This window comes from Sebastes fasciatus, chromosome 13 (genome assembly GCF_043250625.1).
Source record: "Sebastes fasciatus isolate fSebFas1 chromosome 13, fSebFas1.pri, whole genome shotgun sequence".
Lineage (NCBI taxonomy): Eukaryota > Metazoa > Chordata > Actinopteri > Perciformes > Sebastidae > Sebastes > Sebastes fasciatus.
In genome coordinates this window covers 25794578-25814917 of record NC_133807.1, presented here as the reverse complement: position 1 = coordinate 25814917, position 20340 = coordinate 25794578, and the positions used below count along the sequence as shown (strand labels likewise).

General features: G+C 39.5%; 1 protein-coding gene across 3 annotated transcripts; it reads left to right on the top strand.

Moving 5' to 3' along the window:
• The first annotated feature begins 1024 nt into the window (after nucleotides 1-1024).
• On the top strand, nucleotides 1025-7209 carry slc25a10a (solute carrier family 25 member 10a). 3 transcript variants are annotated; one of them, XM_074656465.1, is made up of 12 exons: nucleotides 1025-1043; nucleotides 2448-2826; nucleotides 3387-3506; nucleotides 3600-3714; nucleotides 4760-4808; nucleotides 5218-5259; nucleotides 5342-5385; nucleotides 5678-5748; nucleotides 5840-5932; nucleotides 6025-6102; nucleotides 6278-6334; nucleotides 6439-7209. In XM_074656465.1, exons 2-12 carry the CDS (start codon nucleotides 2737-2739, stop codon nucleotides 6538-6540), a joined length of 861 nt encoding a protein of 286 aa, XP_074512566.1. In that variant the 5' UTR covers nucleotides 1025-1043; nucleotides 2448-2736; the 3' UTR covers nucleotides 6541-7209. The 3 variants fall into 3 exon arrangements, with proteins under 3 accessions (XP_074512566.1, XP_074512567.1, XP_074512565.1); XM_074656466.1 differs by lacking the exon at nucleotides 1025-1043 and having other exon boundaries at nucleotides 1778-2482; nucleotides 2624-2826; XM_074656464.1 differs by lacking the exon at nucleotides 1025-1043 and having other exon boundaries at nucleotides 1779-2826.
• The last annotated feature ends 13131 nt before the right edge of the window (nucleotides 7210-20340 follow it).

The window sequence follows — 20340 nt, the reverse complement described above, 5'->3', positions numbered from 1 at the left end:
TGCATTTTGTGAAATTTTCAGACCGTTTCAGATTTTATAATGGGTGTGTATTGCGCGGGTCGTTAAGGGCTAGAGTGCGTGACATCATCGCTAGAGTGCGGGAAAGCTTTGAAATCTTTTGAAAATTTTCCGAACAAATTGCTCTGTAGCCCACAATTTTAACTGTATTTTAACTGAAAATACAATTTTCATAGTTTTAACTATGTAACTCTTATCAGCAAATAGGCCCACAGTTATAGGTTAACAGTTAACATTTAAACATTATAATTTAAACATTATAATATACATTTAAACATTATACTGTATATTATCGTATACACAGTCGTATACACAGTTATAGGAGGAGCGAAGCTCTCTTTCCACTGTTCCAACAATCACAAACTCTGGTTTTGGTCAAAATAAACCCTTAATTCATAGCATCAACAGATAGATATTCAGTTTGTTCAGTTCAGTTCAGTTTTTTACCACATGAGTGACTCATTTTCTCAAACAAATCGATAGAGGATCTATGTTCACTTTGTTCAGTTCACTTATTTCGAGAGGAGTGAGTCATCTTCTCGAACAAATCGATAGAGGATCTCTGAACAAGTCAACAGAGCTAACATTTCTGACACTGTTGTTTGTGTTCTTGCGTGTGTTAATCTCCCGGCAGAGGGCGCAGAGGACAGAAACTGCGCGCAGTTTAAATGACACCGATAGGCTACTGTGTGTCACCTAGTATAGTTCTTATAGCATGACTAACTTGAGTTTTGAACTAATGTTTCCCGCCAGTAGGTGGCTAATCACGTGGGGTGTCTCCTTTAGTCACAGAGCAGTGTTCATGTAAATGTACGTTGTTTTGATTTCACATGTAAACTCACTTTCATTGGGCAGACTATGAACCAACGTGTCAGCTGTTGCTAGGGGTCAGGGGGGCCCCAGCAACCAACCTGACGAATCTGATGACACTTCTCCAATTAAAGAACTGATTGGCTCTTTGTTTTGTGGCCTTCACTTAAAAACCGTCCTCACGTCTCTTTCTGCCTCTCTGACTTCTGTTTGAGGTGAGTCTCACGTTAACTCTGTATTTAGCTAGCTCGTGGTACAATTCAGGCGATTAGCATAGGTTGAACTTTATGAAAACATGTAAATGTACAGTTACTGTTACTGTGAACATAAATATCTAGGCTAGAACAGTTTCAAGAAGTCTTACTATTCCTCTTCCTACGTTTTTTGCCGCGCTACTCTTCCCGCAGCGTTGCCAACACCTGTAAAGAAAAGTACATCAAAACGTGCGGAATGATCGGGAATGATGTGCTTTGTCCTGTCTAAGAGATTCGCATAGTGGTCTCCGAAATAATCGCGGGAAAGCGCGATTTCTTTGCTCCATAGGAATGAGTGGCAAATCGACGTGAAGAGAGCTCAAAAACACTCAAATACACTCCTCTCTAGGGCCATACAGAGTCGCCATACTTTAACGTAGAAAAATGAATCAAAGTTTAAACGGGTCACGAGACTTGGGACTTTATTGGGCCTATCATCCCCCTTCTTATAACCTCACTATGGTCGTCAGACCCCCCAGCACCAGGCACACTGGTCAAAATTTCTTGCGAAATTTTTTAGTTATTTTTATTATTGTTGTTATTGTCATTATTATTATCATTAAAATTATTGTTGTTGTTATTATTATTATTACTATTATTATCATCGTCATTATTATTTTTATTACTATTATTGTTGTTGTTAATATTATTATTATTATTATAGGAGTCATTTGATTTGTTGACCAAAATGTTCATGTAAAAAAAAAAAATCTAAAATATTACACACCGTTCCTTTAAAAACCTTTATATGTTTGCGTGCAGTGGAGCGCAGTTATTGACTGGACTAACAGCAGCAACCAGGCACAGGACAGAAACCTGATTCAGGATACAAAATATCGTTAGGGGTCACCATCACAAGTTTCTGCATGTGTCAGATCCTGCAGCGCCGATCGTTTGCTCATGTCTTGCCTTTTGCTCTGACTTGGAGCGAACAGTATCCAGTTACTGTTTCTGGTCATCTGTCTTGAGCCCCCCTCCCTCTGAGTCAGCACGCACAGTGCAGAGCCCGGCTGCCCATTCATACCACTGCTGCACCACTCATTTAAAATCATGTCACGCTCAAGAACCAAAACAGAAACTTAGAAACTTTCAGAAAACATAAATCAACTGGTGTACAAACTGTTGTTTAATGTTCTTAACTGAATAAGAGTGAAGACATGCATTATGTGTTTGACCTCAATGCCCTTTGTGTAACCCTGAGACTGAGTCTATAATGGGAATATCCATGTTTAATATTTGTTTGACCTTTGATCTGTGTTAGTTGAATCCTGGGATGCTGGCATGCCGCATTCACAAACCTACAGCAGCAGTCAAGCTGGCTTACTATTTTTATATTTGTCACGTACGCTTCCTCCCACAAACCAGCTGCACCCCTTTCTTGGCACAGAAATATGGAGTAGGTACGACGGCTCTGCACTTACTCCACTGGACAAGTTCAGACACATGTTATTCCACAATGTCCAGCTCTTTCTGAGAAACAAAAATGCAGGTTTGTACAAAGGACGCTGGCACTATTAATATGAGCAGCATCAAACCATCAGCAGCAGCGTTGAGGGGAAAGGATGAAGAGGGCAGCCTTGGACAAAGTTGGCCCAGCGACCTTTGAGCAGCCGACGCTTTGCCTTCTTGCTTTGGACTTCGTTTCACAAACAACATGCAGGAGAATCGTGTTTCTCGTTGGTATTTTGGTGGAATCTCCTCCAGCGTGGCCGCCTGTTTAACACACCCACTGGATTTAATCAAGGTAAAAGATAAATTATTTTTAATTTAATTACCACTTTAAGCACAATTTTCTCTTTAAGATTATCCAATTGGGCCTCATTGATCTGTCTGGGATGCATCTGGATTGCATTGTGGAAAATGTTAATAAAGTTAGGTTTTTTATTATCCTCTTTTCCTGTTGACTTTCAGAATAGCTCGCTGTTTTATGGCAATGATTCAGAGTCACTCCAGCCATGATGTGCCTATAAAATACCTTTTATTATGACAATCAATAGGCTTGTTTGGATACTTTGAAGTGCCTAAAATAATGACAATGGTTCTGTTTTTGTATTTCCTACTGCTATTATCTAGCTATTAAATTTGATTTTCTATAATTCAGCACGCATGTTTAGAATAGGCTGTTGACGTTACCACTCTGTCTGAATATCACCTTAAGTTCTCAGCTATAATCTTATATTCATATTTGAACCAATTTAGTTTGCTTGCTGCACACTGGCAGACTTTACACTTATGCAGGTAGTTGTTTCTCTCACTAGAAGTGTGCCTGACCGCCCCCCTGGCTGCTTCCATCATTATTTCCAGGTGCACTTGCAGACGCAGCAGGAGGTGAGGGTGAGGATGATTGGGATGGCCGTTAACGTGGTGAGGAGAGAAGGTTATCTGGCTCTCTACAGTGGCCTCAGTGCGTCCCTCTGCCGGCAGGTGGAAATCTAAAAACACACATAATAAATCCCTCTACATGTCCATGTTGCACTATCTTGGAAGGACTGCTTTTTTTTCCTTCTTTTCTCCTAGATGACCTATTCGTTGTCACGGTTTGCCATCTATGAAACTGTCAGGGACGAAATGAACAGGAAGAACAAAGGTCTCATGCCTTTCTACCAGAAAGTGTTGCTGGGTGCCTTTGGAGGTATGTGTTGTTGTTACAGCCTGGTCTCATTCCCAGGGCGTCAAATACAGACGCTTTATCACGCCCTAGGCGTCTGATACCAACACACAAGGCACCCTTTAGCGTCTATATGAGACATAGCTTTCAAGTAACTACAATGAAAAAGTAAGAGAAAGTACTTTGGGAGTGTGGTGACGTAGTTTAAAGAATGATAAAACACACATAGGGTAGGTGGGAAGGGTGGTGGATGGGTCCAACAAACACATGGCTGTTTGTGTCCTGTGTGAAACCAACGTCTTTGTGTTCACAACGTTAAGTTTCACTTTCGTTTCACAAACATTGTAATTTTAAGCCTAAACAAATAGACTGTATAAAAGAAGTGGACGTCACCCATTTGTTTGTGGAGTACTGTTTTGAAGCCTCGAGTTTGGCATTTTGGCTGTCGCCATCTTGGTGTTTTGCAACTAGAAGTGACACGAGAGGGTGGAGCTAAGAACAACCAAATGCTAAATAAGACAATTTAAGGCAACCAAAATGTTACAATTAACGGTCATGACCGGACAACGCCGTGGTAGCGACCTGTCAATCTCAAGGTAGCCCCGCCCTAAAGCAACTCCTGCTTTATGGTCTATTTGACTCTAAATGGGACCATAATTTACTGAATGAACATCATGCTGTATTAAAAAAGACTTGAAACTAGAGATTGAGACCATAAACTCATGTTTACTGAGGTAATAAATCAAGTGAGAAGTAGGCTCATTTTCTCATAGACTTCTATACAATCTGACTTCTTTTTGCAACCAGAGGAGTCGCCCCCTGCTGGCTGTTAGAAAGAATGCAGGTTAAAGGCACTTTAGCATTGGCTTCACTTCTCAGAACCGGAGGATGCCCACTGACTAAACCTAACCAAGTGTTTTTGTTTGAATTCACAACGTTAACCACGTGTTTACTGCGACCGTAGTGGAGCGTCATGGTTTGATTCGCTGGGTTATCCAGTGCGTCAGTAGCCTGTGATGAGTTGGGATGACAAGTCTTGTTTTATTATTTAATGTGTTTTCTCCAACAGGGTTTGTAGGTGGTTTCATCGGAACCCCGGCTGACCTGGTGAATGTCCGGTGAGTTTAGTGAATGGATTAATGATTATTAAGAATGAGATTTGGGATGGATTTATTTTATGTTTTGATACGTAACTCTTTTGTACAATTCAGTGCTGTTATTGTACTGCTGGCAGGGTGCAATAGCTCAAATCTAATGTGAAAAACTACTTTTTCAGCACTGAAACAATAAATAAATCAACAAGGATGCCAGAATCTTACAAAAAAAAAATCCCTGTTTAAAATTTTCATGTAGAGCAGGTCGTTGTTAGATTTAGATCTGACGTCACTAACGGAAGAAGCTGCAACCTTTTCTGCTCTCACCATTCAAGTTTAATAGGCCAATTTTCACTAGAAAGATAATCACATTGAAGGTGACTCATCCTGACAGTTAATTAGCTTTGAAATATTTCTTCTGTCGTCTGTACAGAATGCAGAACGATGTCAAGTTTCCGGTAGAGCTCAGGAGAAAGTAAGTAAAAACTGAAAATGGGAAGTATCTGTGGTCATCCAAATCACCACATTATTGAGATTTCTTTTTCTTCTTCTACCAGTTATGCTCATGCACTGGACGGACTGTTGCGTGTTTGGAAGGAGGGTAAGATTCATAAACGCTTTCTTACTTTACATGACAGCTGAAGTTTGTTTCCTTTTTATGTTGAGCTATGTAGGAAAGTGCACACAAATGGCTTTTCAGTTGCAAAAAAATCTATTTATTACATTTCCAAAGTGTGAGAAAGTGTGAAAAATGTGAAAGAAAAGTGAACATTTCTCCGGCATGATAAATGTTTTTGCATCCATGTGTTGAGAACCCTAAATTCAAGGGCAAACCTTTTCACATTGCCTACTTTTTCCTCCATATATTCCCTATTGTGCTGTTATATTTGCAGAGGGAATTAGGAAACTGTTCTCTGGTGCTTCAATGGCTTCATCTAGAGGTGCACTGGTCTCTGTCGGACAGGTACAAGAACTGTACAACTACTGGATCACAAAATGCTACTGTACTATCTCACAGTATGTACAGTATGTATATGTGCATTTTGTCCACGCAGCTGTCCTGTTACGACCAGTCCAAGCAGTTGGTTCTGGCGTCTGGTTACCTGGCTGACAACATCCTCACTCACTTCCTGGCCAGCGTGATTGCAGTATATGACTCACCGCTGTCACTATACAGTATGTATATATAGTATCATCACATTTTCCAAAATAAGACACCTTTTACTCTGTTTCTGCACAGGGGGGCTGTGCCACGATCCTGTGCCAACCACTTGATGTTGTTAAAACAAGATTAATGAGCTCCAAACTGGAATATGGGGTGAGTTTGTATACAATGCACGCTGTCTTGAGGTTTCTCTGTATACTCTAGTTTTTTATTTTTCCTGGGGAATCTCTTTTAGTCTCATCACTCTGACATGTATGTTTTATTCATGGACTGTGCGGAGGATAACACAGCTTGACTTGTCTTGGTTTTTGTGTCTCTTTGATTGCAGGGTGTGTTTCACTGTCTAACAGAAACAGCAAGACTGGGCCCGAAGGCGTTTTACAAGGTGGATGGCACCTTCAAGACATGACTCTTTATATCTTTATTGTGCAAATGTTGCTCTATTTGAATCAACTTTGCTGAAATAATGACATGATTTGTGTCCTCCAGGGTCTTGTTCCTGCAGGTATCCGCCTTATTCCTCACACAGTCTTCACCTACATATTCCTCGAACAACTGAGGCAACATTTCGGTGCCGTGGTCGTCACTTGAGAGTGTTGAGAGGACGTCTTTGCAATTTCACTGGTTCTCCGTGTTGGATAGCTTCATCATTGATGCTATTCTTACAAAGCCAGCTCAGCAGGAGTCCTCTAGATATCACTAATGAAAAGAACCAAGAGGAAGTCACACAGCAATGCACGTCTAAATAAAAGCATTTTCATGCAACATTTTTGCAAAAAAATTAAAGTGACTCATGCAATAAGACGTGAGTCTCTGTCTCTAACTTACAATGTCAAAACAGTTACATTACCTATGATAAATCTGACACAAGGGTTGTAAAAAGAATGTAGCCGGAGGTTTTTAGAGTTAATAGCAACTGATAAGTCCTGCTAAGTGCTCCAGGCAATTACTTTTTAATACTAGACCTTCTTTGCCCTCTGGGGGACAGTGTTACACTGGAAAAATAGTGTGTTTATATGCTGTGTATTTGTTTGTAATGATGCAGAATTTTAGTGTGTTTGTACCAGACAGTTTTTGGTGACCATTGCAAAAAGAAGATTATTTATTTTCATATTGTGGAAAGTGTTTTTAAGTTTGTGATGGAAGGCAAGTTGAGAGTCAAGATAACCCTTTTTATCCCTGTGCACTTGGGAAAACATGCTAGTTTACTACATTGTAAACAAGAATGGTTCAATCAATAAAACAATCTCTGACAAGCTCTCACTGCTTTGCAGTATATTTGTTTCTTTACTGAACTTTCAGTCTGAGCCGGGGTCGGGTCATGGGCCATGCCCCCCCCCCCCCCCCAAATAATAATAATAATTATTTTTTATATAGTTTCAGAGGGAATGCTTTAATGGTAGATCATTTTCACATGACAGGGACACAATTAAAAATGATCTTATGTCAACCTTTTCCACAGTTTTCCCTTAAGGTATGATCTACTTAGGGTATGATATACATATTTGTGTAACACTTTTCCATGTAAGAAAATACAGCATTTTACAACATATTTGGCAATACTGAAGCAGTAAGTTTTTCTCCTCAAAGATAATTTAATAAATGAGTTATTGTGCCCCACCTACCTGCAACAGGCCAAGCCTTTGGCCCAACCTTTGGGTTTTAATAATTGATTTATATCATATTTAAAAGTGAAACCTTTAAGCTAAATTAAAAGAAATTAAAACAAAAATAAAAGAAAAAAAATTGCATAAGGTCAGTTCAGAAAGTTGTTATAGACAAGACATCTTTATTATAGAGCATATATGACAAGGTCACATTTAGGGGGAGTGTGCTCATTGGTCAGCTGCTTGACCTTTGACCTATGACGTCAAGATATGCGCGTAGCCTCGTTACCTCGTACGTACAGTGAGCAGACGGCGCTAAATATACTTTCAATGAGAAGAAGGACGATTAAAAGACTGTACTTCGAAATGGATACAAGCAAATGGCTACACGGTGCTTATTCGAGGCCTCCACCTACGGAAGAGGGAGCAAATTGGCCACCTCTGAAGAGAGCCGGACGACTTTGTGACTACTAAAGGTAGGACATGCGTTTAATTCACTTTATGATGCCAGCCGAGGCTTTCATGATTATTATGCAAACTGTTAGGAATGCTGTAAGTTAGAGGCCCGTCTGAGTTTATTTGGTAAGAGTGGAGTGTGTAGTCTGTTTCTAAGGTGTTATAATGACGCGCACAGTGCAGTGTGTGTTTGTGTGTGAGAGATGGAGAGAGAGGAGGCTTACACGTTTCAACGGAATTCCATTGCTAGGCAACAGCTTGAGTCCATGTTTACTTCCTGTCAGCTGACACATTTGGAATGTTTATGTTTACAGCTGTGGTCTATATTTTGTGTGTGTGTGGATTTCTATCTCTCCATCTCCCACAACATTTATTTTTATTATTTTATTTAAAAGGGACCATGTACAATTTAAAACATAAATGTCACCATTTGATGCACTGTATCAGAATTATAGCTTTAAGCTAATTCACATCTGTAGTCCCTTGTGCAGGTCAAAACAAAGAAACATACTACAGTCATACAAGAAAGAACATACAAAACGCACAATACACAGCTACACACAATAGCACATCACAAAGTATGTTTGTCAAGTAAAAGCAAGTCATGAAGACTATGGAGTTGGAATAAAGATCAGTGAGTACAGAGCTGAGCAGCTTTCAACAGACGTTTTAAGTTGGTTGTGAAAGTGCTGATAGAGCTGCAGCTCCCCACATCTTCAGACAGGGTGTTCCACTGATTTGTGGCCTTAACAGAAAAAGCTGATTGCCCAAATGCAGTGTGGCGAAATGGTACAGTACAATCTAGCATAGAAGATTTTAAGGATCTAACAAATTTGCATAAATTTGAAAATAATCTAAAATTCTCAAAGCTCAGTAAATTATATTTCTCCAGTATTGTACAGTGATGAAAATGCAGTTATTTTTTGTCCAGAGTTTTTTAGAGTTTGTTTGTATAAGGACTCAAGAGATCTTATAGCGGTTTCCCCAGCCTGCATCCAACACAAAATACAATAAGACATATGGGAAAGGATCAACATTACAAACACACAAAGGTTATGTGAAAAGGAAGTAAACTTGTAGCCAGAAGTTTCTAAAGTTAATATCAACCGATAAGTATCAACTTTTTAATTCTAGGCCTTCTTTGCCCTCTGGAGGACAGTGTTACACTGGAAAAATAGTGTGTTTATATGCTGTGTATTTGTTTGTAATGATGCAGAATTTTAGTGTATTCGTAACAGACAGTTTTTGGTGACCACTGCCAAAAGAAGATTATTTATTTTCATATTGTAGAAAGTGTTTTTAAGTTTGTGATAGAAGGCAAGTTGAGAGTCAAGATAACACTTTTTTTTTTTTTTGATCCCTGTGCACTTGGGAAAAAATGCTTTTCCTCAAAATCCTTTTTCTCACCTGCCACTGTAGCAGGTCACTGAACATTTCTACCGACCACTCAATTTTTTGTCTGCCACTTCTGAAATCTATGTAGAATGCTCTAGAGTCAATGGTACCAGATAGTACAATATAGAATATGTCATGCAACCTTATTATCAGTTTTTAACAGGAATTGCTAAAAATAATAATTTAGTAAAAAAAACAAATCTTAATGTAAAGAAAACCTTTCTGCCATGGTGGCAGGTGACCTGGAATTTTTACCTGCAACAGCCAACATTTACCCTGTTATTTGGCAGGTATTAATTTCATTCCCTGCTCACCGGCCAAGGGGACTGGTAGATGAAAACATCCACCGGCCAAGCATATCTTTTACCGGCCAAAATAATAAATTTCATTTTTCATTGTGACATATACATTTGTTTCAGTACATTTCACTGAGATAGGTATTATGTTGAAATCAAACTTAGAGAAGAGGCCAGAGCAAAATTTCAAGCAAAATAATTTTAATATGTTGACAGTTAATCAATTCAAGCTTGAATACTAGACTTGGGCGGTATCTATTTTTTCATACCTTCCTGACATTTCACCAGGTAGAGGCTACTAAAACAATAGATCCTATATACTTCAACATCCTTTATTACCGTTTGTATACTGTTTTTTGTTCAGAAGTTAAACAGGTCATAATTCCCTCTCTATTATCTATTTTATATTCCTTCAAACAACAGGATTTATTCAAGTTTCCCACCAAAAACTTGTTGAAATCAGCAGGACGAAAGCTAGTTAAGGAGCGCGCCCGTAAATGACACCAAAACGCGGTAGAGACTTTCAGTGTAACCGATCACAGTTTTTTAATTACATGACTATTTTGGTACAAATGTATACCCACCCACCAGTGTGGTGGATAGCTTTCTGAGATTTACTCGGCAAATGGAAAATCTACCTGCATTTGGCGTTAATTTTGGACCCTGATGGTGACCATTGCAGAAAGAAGATTATTTATTTTCATATTGTATGTGTGTGAAAGAGAGAGACTTTGCAGCATGCTTTGGAATTGGAGCTGGGTTAATGTGTTGGTTGCTGACGGCAAACTCATTATCAAGCATTTAGTACCTAGATTGAGTTCTCGGACAGCAGTTTGCGGTTACCCTAATGCCCCTCGATTAGATTTGTTCTGACGCAGAATCTGGCCTGGGTACTGTTTTATACGCTACACATATTCAGCTGCCTGTCAGCTCTCCTCTGTCTTGGTTCAGCATGTACTAGACTGAACAAAAGCTCCCAATTAGGAACACTTTAATACATTATAAATGTGCTTTCATGAGGACAATCAGCAGCTTTTTGTGAAAACATTGTTCATGTGAAGATTTTGACTTTTAAATTCTGAGAAAAGAGTTGTGAGTCTTGGTTCGGTAGCAGTATTGTGTGGGTTTGTGGCTTCTTCTTATTTTATATTGTTCCAGGTTTTATTTTTCCAAGTAATACCTTTTACAGTGAAGCAACAATCCATCATGTTCAGCTTTAAAAGACACCTGATCTTTTTCCATGCCCCACGGTTTACTTTATGTCTATATCGATGTCAGTGTATGAGTGATGGTAGTTGTCTTCAGGGTCAAACTCAGCTCTACTTTTCTTTTTATGATGTAACAGTAAAGAAAATAACTTTCTGAGTGTAGTCCAACCTGTTGAATGACAGATATCAAAAAGAGAGTAATGTATATGTGGATAAATATACAAATCTTTTATTGCTTGTAGTAAATGGACAGGTTACATAACCCCGTGCAAAAAGTCATCTAATGGCGAGACAGTTGTCATGTGCGGTTGTCATGGAGCTCGATGAAAGAGCAGCGTGATGACATCGGTTGGTAATGACACATAATGCTCCATATACTTCCTTCTTTTTCAGTGTATGTCCTGCTTTACTCTGTAGTGAAGCCACAGATGTAGGTTTGTGATTGTAGTTTCCTCTTTATCAGGCACTCTATCACAGATAGAATACAGACTGACCACTGTGCTGGAAAACTTCCTTTGGGGGTGCAGTTAATGATGTTAATAATGCACAAATGCACAGAGGCATACCTTCTTTCTCTACCTATCTTTGTTTTTGGAAAAAGAGGGGAAATAAACCTCAAACTGACTGGAATAGGATTTGAAATTTCAAACTGGAATAATTGCTATACCAGATGTTGCGGGTACATAACTGAACACAAGGAAAAAGCATACTAGCTGCGTATATGAACTAGTATGCTTTGTAGCTCTTTTTATTTCATGCCAGCCACTCCCTTGAGAATCGTCTGAAAACATTTCTGTGAGTCTTATCAAAGAGAGCACATTTCTCTCTCACATAGAAACACAACCTGTGCAAATACAAGACAAAACACAGTGTTGACAACTGTTTGATGAAAAACACTGCGAAGGATAGGCATTCAATTTCATGGTGTCAAGACAGGAGCATTAACAAGGTTTCTGTTCCACTGTTATAAGCGTATAAACGCTGATGAGATGTTTGCCTCTTAATGGAAAGTCAACACCAAAACATCTTCGGACTCCTGTTTCTTACCAATATGTGACAGGATTACAAGAGAAAAATAATTAAATCTAAAAAATTTGAAAAGTCTTTTTTTTAATGCTACTGCCTGAAGCAGGATCAGGTAATGATATCAAGCATAAATGACTAATCCTGACTGAGTCTTGTATTTTGACCAATATATAAATTGTCAACATTTCTTTTGCAATTTGAAAGTCAAAGTTTAGGCTGACATTTCTTTAAAAAAAATGACGAGGGTGTGCTGAGAAAGTTATCCTCTTCAAACTCTTCTGCAGCCCTTTAAGGAAAACATAAGCTGAGAAGACAATGTTTACTTGAACCGTGACTGTCCTCGACAGTCCCCATCCATCAAGAAATGTTTGTTAATTATTATTTTGAGTTATTTGCATCCACATTTAAAACCTCTGGGTCACAGAATTTGTTGTAAAATTGAGCATGTAAAAGCAGTATGTGATTTGATGTTTTTCACTTCAGCTCTGGTTTAATAAATTCATATCCCGCACCATTGGCATGCACCTGTTAACAATTTAATGCAATAAAGATTAATTTAATTACACTACATTTGCACATCTCATGTGTGTGATAAGAGCCAATGGGACAACAAACATCCCAGGGATACATATGTTGGCTTAATTTAATTTACTGAAGTGGACATTTGCATGGAGCAATGCATTTGGCAACACTTCTTAGCTGCACTACACTAACAACTAAATTGCCTGTAAATACAAACTGGCTAAATACAGCTGCTATTACTCCAGGTGCCACCACTTTTACCTTTACAGGGTTCTCGGTTTTACACAGTGAGCTACCTCCGGGTCTGAAAAGTGAAGCCAATGATGAAGTGCCTTAAACCTGCATTCTTTCTAATAGCCAGCAGGGGGCGACTCCTCTGGTTGCAAAAATAAGTCTGATTGTATAAAAGTCTATGAGAAAATGACCCTACTTCTCACTTGATCTATTACCTCAGTAAACATTGTAAACATGAGTTTATGGTCTCAATCGCTAGTTTCAAGTCTTCTTCAATACAGCATGACGTTTATTTAGTAAATTATGGTCCCATTTAGAGTAAAATAGACCATAAATCAGGGGGTGCTTTAGGGCGGGGCTACCTTGTGATTGACAGATTGCTACCACAATCATCATTCCATTGACACTCACCAGCTAGAAATTAGAAACCTGCTTTTGTCTACTTCTAACTAAAATTAATGATCCATTTTTTTAATTCCTACGTGTTTTGAGTATTAAATCTGTTCAATCAGCCAACGTTATCATTGTAAACTGCATATGTGATGCAAGAATGCAAAGTTTGACATGCGTAGCAACAGTTATTTAGCAAAGTCCCATCCCAGAGGCCAGGATTGGGCCAGTTTCCCTGTATGAACCTCTCCTGTGTCAGCCCAATGTTCTTTGTGGCTGGAGAAGATCTTTGTTTGCCTTTTAAATATCCATGTCTGCAGTATCTCCACTTGTGCAGGACCACTTGTGGTCATGGTACCACCCGCAGCGCTGCTACTTTTCCAAGTGTTTTAAAAGAGACCAAATGTGTGCAACAGAGGAGCCGTACTGTACATCTGTGAAATTACATTTAAAAATAACCAGATTCTAACTTGACAACAGCGATATGCCTCTCTTCCTCTCTCTTGAGGTATTTTTCTCTTGAGGTTTCTCACTGGGTGGTTAACAGTGCTGATCTCGTTGGTTTGGAACAATGACAGATGGTTTCACATTATGGAAAAGTTTGTGGGATGAAGTGTGGGAGTCAGGCTTTTCTCTCGAGGTCTGACTGTGGATCTGAGTCTACTCCGGCCAGCCGGAACAGTGATCTTCACACAAACATTATAAAGCCAACGGGGGAGGACGTCACAAAGACATAAGGATCTAGTGAGTCTTATGACTGGCAGACCAGAGCATCAGTCTGATTTCAATATTTGCTGCAGAACCAAGCAAAAAAGAAACATCAGAAAGTTCACAACTCGTTTATTCTGTCCAGTGTGATACAAATCTGAGCACAGTGTGTGTTACGTAACTATTGCATATATACATTTAAATCGGGACTTAGTCCAAACCACAAACAAAAGATGTTAATTGTATTTAGATTGGTGTGTTCTCTCTCTGAATCACAATTTCTCTAATTGTGAAGCAGAGCTAACGAGCTCTTTCAATCTGACAGTAAAATCATAGCGCAGACTCGGAGTCGGTGACCAGTAGGAGGAGAAAACAAAACAAGAGGCTGCTGCTTGCTGCTACTGATAATGATGAAGATGAAAAATAAAGCAGGAGCCAGCAGGTTATGTTCTCAGTGAAAACTCAGTATTAAGCAGATCATAGGAGGGCAGGTCATTAGTCTGGATCAGCAGAGATGTTTTTGTAGAATTTGTTGTTTTTGTTTCCCAAGGACTCTTGCTAATAAAGGATATATTAGCCCACTGTGGTTCTCCTTAGAAAGGTCAGACTTCTACATGCAAAATAACAGCTCCAGCAGCGGAGACATATTGCGTTATACATCTAAATGTCCAATGTCCATTTTCCCTGTCAGAGCAATTTAGCGTTTGCTTTAATTTCAGTCCATTTTGTGCTGCAGGAAGTGAAGTTGCACAGCAAAACTGATGACTGAACTGTGGGGGTTTGCATTTATCACAATGCTTAATAACATCAGTGGACGTACAGAAGCTATTAGTGGACCAAGGTAATCATATTGCTTATCAACCCGATATAGCCTCAGAGTTAGTGACACTGAACCCTGTTGCCTTTGGCTGTTCAATAATAGAGGCATGACTACAACAACAGAGAGTGAAAAGTGGTAAATTAAAACCCTTAATTCTAATGATGTAATCCACTTGTTTTACTCTAAATTTCACTGGAGATTACGTGGAGGTTTGTGATAAACAGCAAAGTACACTTATGCAGATCTGCAGCTCCTCTGAAGGAGGAAGTTTATCTCTATTCTCTCTTGTTTTTCCTCGGGGGACGCCATTACGTAAAGATTCACATTAAAGTTACAACAAGTCACATCAGTTTCTTCAGCTGTCCTAAAGAGGCAGTATGCATGATAATAACCTGGAAATCAGAATGTGCATTGCTGTATTGCAATGCAATGTATGTAGAGATACAAGTTTTGGATTTACTGTGTGGAATAAAACAGCTGCTGCTGCATCACACAAACTGTAAAAAGTGCTAAATACGATATCCAGAGCATTAATATAGCATCAAACAACTATTTGCAAAGATATAGAGGAGTAATGTCTACCTGAGCAGAGAATGAATCTCCCTAATAATATAGCAAAATCGTGCAGCCCTAAAATGTATACTGTGGAATTGCTACTTTTACTTAAGTAAGAGTGCTTCTTCCACCGCTTATGACTGTTAATCCTGGCTACTTACAGTAATATTCCCTGTTAAAAAGCAGCCAGTGTTGAACTGGGAGCTATTTTGATAATCGATTGGGCATGATCTCATTACTCAAAGCGTTGAGGTTGAAGGCTGCTGAGTTGGTTCCAGTGGCTGGTTGTTACTTTAGAGAGAGCGGAGGCATCGTGTGCTCTCTGGCAGCTCTCTCCTTCTCCTGTGGTGACAGAGTGGTCGGAGCGGTTTTCTCCTCCAGCAGGATACGTTGTTTTCACCACCTACACAAATGTCAGAGCATGTACGTACGTCCTCAAATGTCCTCAAAATGCTTACTCCTCTGGCATGTAAGCAACTTATCCAGATAAATATCAATAGTGCAAGTTAAGACTGTTAATGAGTCAAATGTTCATTACATTACAATAGTAAGTTAGGCTGCAGTGCTGCTTCTCCAAACACAGATCATTGTGTTAGACGTCTATAAATTCAAAAGTGCCTCCAAAAATGTAGATTTGGGACAGTGTTAGTATGTCAGTGATGAGAGGACTGACCATTGGAGCACCTGTGTTTTCACTAGTGCTGTCAAAGTTAACGCGATAATAACTTGTTAACGCAAATATGTTTTAACGCCAGTAATTCTTTAACGCATTAATACAACTTGTGATTTTTAGGTTATAGTGGGCTCAGTTTTAAAGCTAGAGTGAAGATACTGGTATCATATGAAACTAGAAAACTGAAGGCATCCATTGGTACCAGCCATGTCATATCAGCTTTTCACGAAGGAGGCTAAATTTTGTCAAGGAAAAACCGGCATGGACATTTTCAAAGGAGTCCCTTGACCTCTGACCTCAAGATATGTGAATGAAAATGGGTTCTATGGGTACCCACGAGTCTCCACTTTACAATAATCCCCCTTTATGATAATCATAATATCATATCATATGCAGTTTGGGGCAAGTCATAGTCAAGTCAGCACACTGACACACTGACAGCTGTTGTTGCTTGTTGGGCTGCAGTTTGTCATGTTATGATTTGAGCATATTTTTATGCTAAATGCAGTACCTGTGAGGGTTTCTGGACAATATTTGTCTTTGTTTTGTGTTGTTAACTGATTTCAAATAATAAATATATACATACTTTTGCATAAAGCAAAACTCCCATGCTGATGAGAATTAAATACTTGACAAATCTCCCTTTTAAGGTACATTTTGAACAGATAAAAAAATATGCGATTCATTTGATGAATCACGAATAACTATAGACAATCATGCGATTAATCGCGATTAAATATTTTAATCCATTGACAGCCCTAATATGCACAAAGCCATGTCTCAAACAGGTACCGTGCGACCTGTTGGATGCGCTAAAATACAATCAGACTAAATGTATTATAAATAAATGTCGCAGCATGGGAAAAATGTTCAAAAACAAATATTTATATTGCAATCACAAATTACAGTTTATGATTAATTTGGGAAAAGGTGATGTGTAAATAGAGAATGAGATTTTTTCCATTTTTTTCACTATATTTTTGCACATTAATCAGATTTCTTAGAAACCGACTGGTTGATAAAGAGCACTGCATCTTAATCTACTCAGTGAGTTGATAGATCTCTCTCTTACTTATCACTCTTGTATGTTATTAGTCAAAACACATCCGACATTTTAAGGAATCTCAGATGGATGATATCGTTTCTGTGTTTTCCTCTGTATGTGCAGCAACATTATGCCAGTTTTAATGGAGCATGAAACCACAGACTACCAAAACAAATTCCTGTAACATTTCAGACAGAGATAATACAGAATGCATTTTATCTGAATGGCTTTTATTTTAATGGTAAAATGTCTCCGGCTCTCTAAAAAGGCTACAAGTTAAATGAAAACAAACACAACAGCGTTCCCCATCATTTAATCCTTGTTTGTTGTAAACTGGTCTGACATTTAGTACAAATACATCTCTAAAATAAAGTCCCAGTGTCTGCTTATGTTTTGCATGAATGTGCCTGGGGACAGTTCTTTATCCATTAACACATGTGAAGAGTCAAATATTGTTTTGTGGCCACATTATAAAACAATTGCTTTCATTTCCTTTGCTTGTATATTTTGCCCCTGTGGCCAAATTGACTTGATTTGAAACAAACAGTAGATTCTATAAATGCGTATTTCAGATGATGGAAATAACACCCGACATCATAGCTTCTTTTGGACGCTGCTTGTTGCTGATGTCTGTAAGCTTGTCATTACAAACCTAATATGCCTCCTCTATTAAACAGTGGAAGAACAGAGTTAGTGGGATATTGCTCTGCTCACACCTTGGCCTCTGAGATGGATGCAATCCTGACGGAGGCGGATGTTAGTCATTTGCAGAGCCGTGTGTCATCGTCGGGGGTACAGAACATTTTCTGCCAAAAGTGTGACGGGTCAATTAGGTCTCAGCGCTCCGTATTCAGAGTGACACACTGAGCTGCAACGGGTCAAAGGTGAGGTCTCGTTTCAGTGTGGCATTATTCTGCATCCATCACAGAGTTTGACTTGTTTTCATGCAGCAGGGAATCAATTTTCAAATATAATTTTTACTTTACTTGTGGATTTCATGGTACTTTATACTTCTACTCCACAAAATTTCAAAAGTACTATAAAACGGCAGGTCCATCTGCGTTGTGTTTCGTTTTTTTCAAATGGAAACGTCCGCTAAGCTGCTGCAAAAAGCAGTGACGTAGGTTACCAAAGTACGCTAATCGAAGCTATTCAATAAGGTTATGAATAATGTGAATGCTAGTAGATTGAGAACTTTGTGTTCTTTTCTTTTCTGCCACATTCATCTTCTCATGACCCCCAGATTTATCTTGTGAGTCTTTGGAGGGGTCTGGGGCTGTGCAATTAATCACATTTCTTTCTTTTTTTTTTGGGCTTACGACGATTATGAAAACAAGATAATCGTCATGAAACAATTATTGTACCTCATTCCATTTCGCAATAACGTTCTCGCTTTGTCGTGTGTAATAAATCCAGCACACCCCTTTCATTTACAGTGGTGTGTTTTCGCCCTGCTCAGCGGGTCAGGGAGGGACACTCAGTGTGAGAGAATCCCCTCGTGGGAACTCTCCCCGGCGCTGGCTGGCTGGCCCTCGCCAGGCGTATTTCCTCCGTGGTGGTGCAACGCGGGTCGACTTGGAAAGGCCCGGGGTGAAGGTGGCGCTTAACAACTCCCCTCACCCTGATCTCACCCACTGTGCCCTCTGGGCTGAGCTGGCTGAGCTCCCTGCTCCCGGTGCGACTGTCAACCGGAGCGGACTGTCCTCAGTTCGTCAGGGGTTTGCGGCGATATCGCCAACCCACCTGACCCATCTTGAAACACGGACCCCGTCTTGTTTACCATGCTTTGTGGGGGTGACTTTTTTGCCGTGTCTTCACCATTCAAATACAACCAATGTGTTTATGATTAAATTGATCTCCATAGATCCATAGATCTAGCCTCTTACTTTAGCTCTCAAAGTGTACCAGATTGATGCATTTAACTTTCAAATGCAAAATGTTCTTTCTAAATGCAGGATGTTTCCATGTTACGTTACAGTATTTATTTATTTATATAGTCATTCACATTTGTGTTCACGTCCAACACAAAATATAAGCTACAATTTGTAACAACTAATATTTATATTATCGAAAAGGAGCAGGCAGAAGAAAAATAAGTAATGGAACTGTCTAATAATAGTAGTCTACCATTAATAATGATATAACATAATAGTCCGCCAATATGTTAAACAAACTTTTAATGCATGTGTGCACACATGCATTAAAAGCACAGTCCACATACCCAGCCCAGTACAGAACATCATTAACATCACAAACATAAACATCACTCATTAAATCCATATGGCCCAATTATTTGGCCTCTGTACATTTTCAAAGTAAAGGATCCGTAACAGATCGGAGTACTTCCTCCACCGCTGTCAGTTTTGTCCTCTATTTCCCCTCTGATGTGCTCACTCAAGTGGTGTTTTTTTTAACTTCAAACTAACGTAATCTATCCCCAGTTAGTTGTATATCTTCACATAAAACAAATACAAGATGTGTTTTATGCATTGAAATGCTTTAATTGGGTGGATTTATTGCTGTGTTTGGTTTACAATTCAGCACCGGCGCCTCATGTTTGATTTTTCAACGAATGAGGTGCACTTTGCTTTGCACCCAGATGTGGCCAAAAAAGGTGAAGGAATGCGGTGTACTCTGTGTGTGCATGTTTCCCACCGTGGGGCTCTTGACGACAGTCATTCAGATACAGGAGAGGCTGGGATGATGGAGGAGATGATTGCCTTTTCAGCTGAACATCAGCCACTCTCATCAGCTGGGGTTGTTTGCATTTTATGTCCAGTGATGCTCGGTTGGAAACGTCTCGGGAGAGAAAGAATGGTAAATGATCCGGGGAAATGACAGTAGAGAGGTTCGACGGAGCCTGAATGCTTATCAAGTACAGCCAGTGGAACATGATTATAACCGACTCGCAGACTATCAAGGTGGAGATTTAAACACTGCAACCCGGATGCGATCTCGCCATTGTTCTGTCCACATGCAGCGTCTAACACAGCTTCAGAGCCCCCGGTGAAAACCTCGTCATGATATAAATCGGCCCATTAAACCCACTCAACAGAGGACAACAAGCCTCTTAAATCTCTAATTGATTAATTATCCCCGCTGAGATTCACTCTCACAGAAGAGATTCAAACAGTGATGAGTAAAAATGTCAAAAACATAAACAAGAGCCTGCTTGTGTGTGTATGTAAGTGTGTGTGTGAGTGGCTTTTATCACTCACTTGACTGCATAAGGCCATTAATGTGAAAGTTTGCTCCCCAGTATAACCTGGCATAGCAAGAACAACTCTATCCACAGAGCGTGTGGGTGAAAAGGTGGCAGGATGTTAACTCTTGGCTGCCTCTTTTCAGCTTCCAGCAGATGGATAATAATTGCCAGCAGGCACCACAAGACTTCTGTGTGGTTGGAGTAAGCAGAGACTTTCCTCACACATCCGCTAACATGCAGCACAATATATA